Source organism: Ranitomeya variabilis, chromosome 1 (genome assembly GCF_051348905.1).
Source record: "Ranitomeya variabilis isolate aRanVar5 chromosome 1, aRanVar5.hap1, whole genome shotgun sequence".
NCBI lineage: Eukaryota > Metazoa > Chordata > Amphibia > Anura > Dendrobatidae > Ranitomeya > Ranitomeya variabilis.
The window spans coordinates 570,715,111-570,724,046 of NC_135232.1; the positions used below are offsets into that span (position 1 = coordinate 570,715,111).

The following is an 8,936-nucleotide window of genomic DNA, read 5'->3' on the forward strand; positions in this document are numbered from 1 at the left end:
GGTTCTGGTTTGGCTTTTATCCTAAGTCATGTGACAAGGTTCGTTAAAGGGTTGACATTGAATATTAGGATTGCTACTTCCAATAGGTGGCACTAGAGTTCCTGTCCTCTTCCTCTCTGAAGAGAATATTTGCATATTTCCCAGAGGAGCATTGCGGCTTTAAGTCTCCTCATCTCGGCATGGCTAACATGTCAATCTCCGCAAGGAGAAATGTTACTATTTTGATCTCTTTACTCTCCAAATCACATGGCCTATCACAGCTATGCCAATGCTTGAGATGAGTGTGATGACTTCGGAAGTGTATACAGCCTAAAAGCTTGTTGATTGGCTGTGCTGCAGGCTTTCAGCAAACTTAAATTAGCCAACAAAGCCAAATAGTAAAATGGACTTTTGGTAGAAAGTCAGTATTCGGAGTGCGACACCATACTTTACAGTTCAGATTCCCTCATCCTTAATTACAATCTCTCATATTTTATTTTTTACAATGTTTTATGTAATTTTATTTAGAAGTACTTTTATACTTTTAGCATATTTTTTGCCAGTATTTTGCTGTATTTTTGCTTTATTTCTGGTATTTAGTAGTTTATTAAATCATACAATATCCACAAATATTTTTTTACAGTATATGGTTTATACAATTATTGGGGATTAAATTATTCTTCTACTTTTATGTTGTTTTATACTTGTCTCAAAAACAAAAGTTATTTGTGAAGTTGTTTGATAATTGCTTACTTTTCTCACAATGAATGGCAGACATATAAAGCAACTGTCCTGAAAACATATGGTTTACAGCTAGAGATGAGCGAATAAAAAACTGCAATTGCCCAAATGTTGATTTTTTTTTTTTTTGTTAATCGCTTTCATGCGATTTCCGCAAAATGGCCATAAAAAGTCTTGAAGATGTTAAAAAATAAAAAGAATACTCACTTTACCAGTCACCTTTCTGGCATTTCTCCTGATTGTCACCTGATGGGTCCTTGTTGTATCTTGTGATTGCTGCTGCAAGATCTGAATACCTAGAACTCGTCACGCTAGGCTGGGGCTTCCAGGTCTGATGTGGCCTGAAGGTGTTTCTGCACACATGCGCGCAAGGTTAATGCATTATTACATCATGATGTGCACCGTGACCTTACGCATGCAAGTACAGAACTGTCTCATCAGAGCCAGAAGTTCTGGTGTAGCATGGAGAAGTCTGGGAATTAAGTGCTCACAATGTATAAAGAATGTGATGAATGCTGGATGAGTGATGTTGCGGAGTAGGTGGGTCACAGAGGTGAGAGGTAAGATGAGTATAAGTTTTTCTTATTACTTTTTACTATTCTCTGGGTTCTGGAGATGACCCTTCTGGGGTCATAATAAAGCACAATAAATTCACAAAGAATAACTTCCCTGCAAATTGAATTTCCAGGAAAAATCAGCGCAGACAGGAGAATTAAAATTTTGCCTGGTCCATTCATCTCTAGTTACAACTTGCAAATGTTACATTTCTTAGATAATTTAGTGCATTCAGTGACCAAATAATGCTGCAGAATTTGTACTCGGAGCCTTGTCTAGGTGAAAACAATTAAGCCAAATAAATTGTAGCTTTATCAGCAATTTGTTGCTTCCTCTTATTAATATTACTAAGCCGGTCACATGACACAATGCATAAAAGGAAGGATAAACACGATTCCACATTTGAGATAGATGAATTACAACTATAAAAACCTGTAAAGTGTAAAAGAAGATGTTAAAAGCAAGTAAGGAGATAACTTTTTTCATTGCGGTGACATGAGCCTCAACAATCTGTGCTCTAAATTCTTTGCTGTTATTATGTATATGTTTAACATGTCTACGAAGAGATACAATTATATTCAGAGCCGAACAGAAAAACACAAAAAGACAAAAAGAAGATGTTAAAATATAAGGTGTAAAGTAAGGTAACATTTCTAAAAATAAGCTGCCTGGACTCTGAACAGTCAAGTTTTGAAGTTGTACATCCGTCAATTTCACAGCAGCAGGAGCACTTATAAGAATAGAAGCAAACACAGATGGAAGAAGGATCCAAGGAAACATCTTGGGGAACCTATGCTGAATGTATGAGTAAACTTTGTGGCTGCTCTTCACAATCTTCAGGCAAAAGTGAACTGCGAGGAACATGGAGAAGAGCATCGTGCAGAGTATTTGAGACATGTACAAAATGTTAATGGAACATTTGGAATCTTGCAAAACTGAATGAAATCCTTTTGTGATTACAACTAAGCCAAGGCTGACTTGAAGGACTCTATGAAAAAGAATAAATAGACTAATTCCAGAGATGAGTTGATCACTTATATCAAGTTTTTTGTTCTTTATCCAGTCCAGAATATTCACAACCAATATGAACATGTATCCGGGAAATGTTATCAATACAGAAATCACATCTATAGCCAATACGATGACGTCCAGAAACGCCATATCGGTATCAATACTAGTAGTCTATATTGAAAGCAATTTGCAGCTCAATGACCTCTCATCTTGAAGAAATGCTTTTATTCTGCACACACGTAAGAGAAACAGTATAGTTAGCTGAAGCGGGAAATGGAAAATATGACAATTGGATATGTGAAATGGAAAAATATTTGCATGTTTATATAGTTTGGTGGAATTTGAATGTATGCCAGGTCAAGAATTAATTAACAGGAGACTTAACACCTTAGTGACCAGGCCTGGATGAGAATTAGCGACCTGACTTTTTTTTTGTCGTTTTTGCCTTTTCTCTTTTCAGCACTCATATTCTTTTAATATTTTCATTCATGTAGCTACATAAGGGTTCTCATCATGCAAAACAAATATATAATTATATTTCAGCACATTTTTGGGGTACATCACTGAGTAGTTCATATATTTTTCTTTGTGAAAAAGTATTTTTTGTTTTGTGATGTATCTATGTTTTTTCACTGGTCACGTTTCATACTAAATAACCTGTTATATGATTTCTCTAGATTACAGTCCTTTGGATACCTAGTATATGTAATTTTTTATGTGTGTAATAAAACATTTTTTATACTAAAAGCAGTTTCATATTTTTTGAGATTTTTATTTTTCATTATTTTATTTTAGATTTTTTTTGCAGATGTTTTATACATGTGTTTATTTTTTACATAACTTACCGTATATACTTGAGTATAAGCCGACCCGAGTATAAGCCGAGATCCCTAATTTTGCCTCAAAAAACTGTGCAAACTTAATGACTCAAGTATAAGCCTAGGGTGGGAAATGCAGCAGGTACTGGTAAATTTCAAAAATAAAAATAGATACCAATAAAAGTAACATTAATTGAGACATCAGTAGGTTAAGTGTTTTTGAATATCCATATTGAATCAGGAGCCCCATATAATGCGCCTTAAAGTTCATGATGGGCCGCATAAGATGCTCCCTACAAAAAATATGCACCATATAATGCTGCACAAAGGTTAATGATGGCCCCATAAGATGCTCCATAGAATAAAATGCTGCATATGCTGCTCCATAAAGGTTGATGGCCCCATAAGATGCTCCATAGAATAATATGCCGCATGTGCTGCTCCATAAAGGTTGATGACCCCATAAGATGCTGCATTGAATAATATGCCCCATATGCTGCTAAAAAAATGACATACTCACCTCTCATCGCTGGGGGTCTGGTGCCGGCGTGCTATGGGAGCCAGGTGCCAGAGTCGCCGCTGGCTCAGGACCCCGACACTTGCGATATTCACCTTTTTCCATTCCACCGCCGCATGCTGCTCTGTCTTCCGGGTCTCTGCAGTGACTGTTCAGGCAGAGGGCGTGCACTAAACACATCATTGTGCCCTCTGACCTGAACGTCACAACCAGAGGACGCGGAAGACAGAGCCTGGCGGTGGAATGGGGACAGGTGAATATCGCATGGCTCACCCTCTTCCATCATACTCACCCCCTTCTGGCATGGTCTGCACATCCCTGCTTCTCCGATGGTCTCTGTCGCGTGCTGGCAGCTTGTTCCGGTGTTCAGCGGTCATATAGTACCACTCATTAAAGTAATAAATATGCGCTTCACACCTATGGGAGTGGAGTCGCGTCCATATTCATTACTTTATTGAGCGGTACCACGTGACCGCTGAACACAGGAAGAGCTGTGGGTGCCAGAGACCATCTGAGAAGCAGAGACATGCAGAGAAGTGCCGGGAGGAGGTGAGTATGATGTGACAGCTGACACTCCCTCCCCTGCCGACCCCCTGGAACAATAACTTGAGTATAAGCCACGGGGGGCACATTTAGCCTAAAAAAATGCGCTGAAAATCTCGGTTAAACTCGAGTATATACGGTATTCCAAATGATGATAATCATGTGATCACCTGTCCTACAGAAGCATCTGATGTGCTTATGCTTCTGTTCACTTCTTTGCGATTTATAGCCAGCAAAATAGAAGAAGTGGCTTTAAACACTAGCGCATGCCCTCATTGTCTCCAGCCTCAACTACTGCAACTTCCTGCTCTGTGGCTTCCCTTCTAATGCTATAGCACCCTTCCAATCTATTCTAAACTCTGCTGCCTGACTATTCCACCTCTTACCCTGCTATTCCATGGCCTCTCCCCTCTGTCAATCCCTGCCCTGGCTCCACAGTTTCAAAAATAGGTATCGCAAGTATATACCCATCTGGGGCTCACCATAAGCACTTACATAAAATTATATTTTATTGAAAAATTCTTTAAAAGTATTAAATATATCACCATCGCCAAACCAAGCAAAAACTTACCACAGGGAGGTGCCTGCCCTTATACTGGCCTCAATGACCCTACCTGACTGCGGAGGTTGCCACCTTAGATCCTGCGAAGTGGCATCCCCTGGTCTGTATGATCTTAGCTTTCTGACTATAAGCTGTTAACTGAACTATATAGCCTGTTCAAATTGAAAAAGGTCCAGTAGATATTTGTAGTTGGTGTCTATTCTTGTTGGAGATGTATATCATACTGTCACAATCAATCATATTCCCTCATCATGATAATGTAGGTATTCAGGTGACTTCTATGTAGAGATAAGATATAGGAGTCAAACATCCATAATCACATCCATAGATCATACAAAAACAACATATATGTAGGCCCACAAATATATTCCTGCTTTGTTGCTACCTAGTATTGGGAATCCGTTATTTTGTCTCTCTCTAGTTGGACATTTTCCAATTATAGCATCTCCTATTACATAATTTCTATTGAATAGTGTTATTGCACATTGCCCAACTGGGCCAACAAATGGGCCAACAAATGGCCATTCAGATTGTCATTAAAGGGAACCTGTCACCCCTTTTTTTCAAGATGAGATAAAAATAGCGTTAAATAGGGGCAGAGCTGTGCTTTACATTAGTGTATTTTTTGTGCCTTTATTCCCCACCTATGCTGCCGAAATACCTTTTTAAAGTCGCCGTTTTGGGCTGTCACTCACGCTGGTCTGGTCATATGGGTGTGGTGACATCGCTGTTTCTCCCCCAGATCCTGCTCATCTTTCCGTCGGTGGCGTAGTGGTGTACGCATGCCCAACAGGCGAATCCACTGCGCACCTGAAGGAAAGGTATTTCGGCAGCATAGGTGGGCAATAAAGGCATAAAAAATACACTAATGTAAAGCACAGCTCTGCCCCTATTTAACGCTATTTTTATCTCATCTTGAAAAAAACGGGGTGACAGTTTCCCTTTAATCTCACGTGACAGTTTCCCTTTAATCTCACCTCTAGAGGCATTGTGGCTCTTATTTACAAAGGTATGTCAATAGCTGATGTTCTGGATCCAGACTCCTTCCTCTACAGAAAAAGTTTTTTTTATCTTATATAAAATGTTATGGCACCAAGAAAATATATACAAAAATAGCATATATAATCATTACGATAAAACCAATTTACAAAATATATACCAACAACAATTGTAACTCAAAGCTTCACTGCAACTCAACACCTTTCCCCTCTTCCAAGGTTCATCAGGAGTGTGATAACAAAGAGTATTTAGCTTATTGCTGTCATTCTATAATGGGGCTTGGTAGCCAGATAATGCCCGTTGCTTGGGAATGATAACCCTATGGTGTGATGCATTACAATTACAATCACAATTGGTGTTGGTATATTTTTTGTGAATTGGTTTTATCGTACTGATTATGTATGTTATTTTTGTATGTATTTCCTTGGTGCCATAACATTTTTATATAAGATAAGAAAACTTTTTCTGTGGAGGAAGGAGTCTGGATCCAGAACATCAGCTATGGACATACCTTTGTAAAATAAGAGCCACAATGCCTCTAGAGGTGAGATTAATGACAATCTGAATGGCCATTTGTTGGCCCAGTTGGGCAATGTGCAATAACTAGTGTTGAGCATTCCGATACTGCAAGTATCGGGTATCGGCCGATACTTGCTGTATCGGAATTTCCGATACCGAGATCCGATACTTTTGTGGTATCGGGTATCGCAACAACATTAATGTAATAATGTGTAAAAAAGAGAATTAAAATAAAAAACATCGCTATACTCACCTGTCCGACGCAGCCTGGACTTCAGCGAGGGAACCGGCAGCGTTGTTTGTTTAAATTTCGCGCTTTTACTTGGTTACGTGAAGTCCCGGCTTGTGATTGGTCAGGGCGGCCATGTTGCCGGGACGCGGACCAATCACAGCAAGCCGTGACGAAATTACGTCACGGCTTGCTGTGATTGGTCCGCGTCCCGGCAACATGGCCGCCATTAACCAATCACAAGCCGTGACGTCACGGGAGGCTGGACATGCGCGTATTTTGAAAAGCGCGCGTGTCCAGCCTCCAGTGACGTCCCGGCAACAGGGCCGCCATTAACCAATCACAAGCCGTGACGTCACGGGAGGCTGGACATGCGCGTATTTTGAAAAGCGCGCGTGTCCAGCCTCCCGTGACGTCACGGCTTGTGATTGGTTAATGGCGGCCATGTTGCCGGGACGCGGACCAATCACAGCAAGCCGTGACGTAATTTCGTCACGGCTTGCTGTGATTGGTCCGCATCCCGGCAACATGGCGCCGTGACCAATCATAAGCCGGGACGTCACTGGAGGCTGGACACGCGCGCTTTTCAAAATACGCGCATGTCCAGCCTCCCGTGACGTCACGGCTTGTGATTGGTTAATGGCGGCCATGTTGCCGGGACGCGGACCAATCACAGCAAGCCGTGACGTAATTTCGTCACGGCTTGCTGTGATTGGTCCGCGTCCCGGCAACATGGCCGCCCTGACCAATCACAAGCCGGGACTTCACGTAACCAAGTAAAAGCGCGAATTTTAAACAAACAACGCTGCCGGTTCCCTCGCTGAGGTCCCGGCTGCGTCGGACAGGTGAGTATAGCGATATTTTTTATTTTAATTCTTTATTTTACACATTAATATGGTTCCCAGGGCCTGAAGGAGAGTTTCCTCTCCTTCAGACCCTGGGAACCATCAGGAATACCGTCCGATACTTGAGTCCCATTGACTTGTATTGGTATCGGGTATCGGTATCGGATTGGATCCGATACTTTGCCGGTATCGGCCGATACTTTCCGATACCGATACTTTCAAGTATCGGACGGTATCGCTCAACACTAGCAATAACACTATCCAATAGAAATTATGTCATAGGAGATACTATAATTGGAAAATGTCCAACTAGAGAGAGACAAAATAACGGATTCCCAATACTAGGTAGCAACAAAGCAGGAATATATTTGTGGAGCTAGATATATGTTGTTTTTGTATGATCTATGGATGTGATTATGGATGTTTGACTCCTATATCTTTCCTCTACATAGAACTAACCTGAATACCTACATTATCATGATGATGGAATATGATTGATTGTGACAGTATGATATACATGTATGGATCTTAATCAATCATTTTTTGCAGTATAATATATATTTAGAAATTAGTATTGAATGCTGAATGCTCAATATCTCCAACAAGAATAGACACTAACTACAAATATCTACTGGACCTTTTTCAATTTGAACAGGCTATATAGCTCAGTTAACAGCTTATAGTTAGAAAGCTGAGATCATACAGACCAGCTCTACTAATTTTGTCTAAATGATCCAATATATCTACATATACTGTAGTCTTTCTGTCACCTTTTTTTCATTTTCCTCACTCCCCTTTCAACAGAGGGGCTAGCACGGTGAGCCATCGAGGAGCGGGGGCGCAACTGCGCCGCGCCTAGGGTGCCAACCTCTGCAATCAGGTAGGGTCATTCATGCCAGTACAAGGGCAGGCACCTCCCTGTGGTACGTTTTTGCTTGGTTTGGTGATGGTGATATATTAATACTTTTAAAGAATTTTTCAATGAAATATAATTTTATGTAAGTGCTTACGGTGATCCATGCACTGGCTCCTCATTACCCAAGGACTCCAGTTCAAATCCCTAACCATGGCATACAAAGCCATCTGTAATCTGTGTCCTCCATACATCTGTGAACTCGTCTCCCAGTACTCACCTGCATGTAACCTCCGATCCTCACAAGATCTCCTTCTCTACTCCCCTCTTATCGCCTCTTCCCACAATCGCATACAAGATTTCTCCCGCGCATCCTCCCTACTGTGGAATTCTCCACCCCAACATATCAGACTCTCTCTTACTGTGAAAACCTGAAAAAGGAACCTGAATATCTACCTCTTCCGACAAGTCTACAACCTGCAGTAACCACCGAACTGCTGCACGACCAGCTCTACCCTCACCTACTGTATCCTCACTCATCTCTTGAAGACTGTGAGCCCTCACAAGCAGGGTCCTCTCTCCTCCAGCAGCAGTTGGTGACTCATTTTATTCAAGATTATTGTACTTGTTTTTTGTTATGTATACCGCTTTTCACATGTAAAACGTCAAAGAATAAATGGCGCTATAATGATAATAACCTATTTCTGTCTTCTCCTCAGGCAAGATTGCAGTAGAAGAAGCTTTACCATCATGCCATAAATTTAC

General features: G+C 40.9%; 1 protein-coding gene across 1 annotated transcript; it reads right to left on the reverse strand.

Annotated features, from left to right (window-relative positions):
• Positions 1 to 1,506: 1,506 nt before the first annotated feature.
• Positions 1,507 to 2,517, reverse strand: LOC143797199 (taste receptor type 2 member 7-like). Its single transcript, XM_077281059.1, has one exon. The coding sequence runs from the start codon at positions 2,434 to 2,436 to the stop codon at positions 1,507 to 1,509; it is 930 nt and encodes a 309-aa protein (XP_077137174.1). The 5' UTR covers positions 2,437 to 2,517.
• Positions 2,518 to 8,936: the final 6,419 nt, after the last annotated feature.

Coding starts and splice junctions, on each gene's coding strand:
- LOC143797199 (XM_077281059.1), bottom strand. CDS start 2,436: ATGGCGTTTCTGGACGTCATCGTATTGGCTATAGATGTGATTTCTGTA.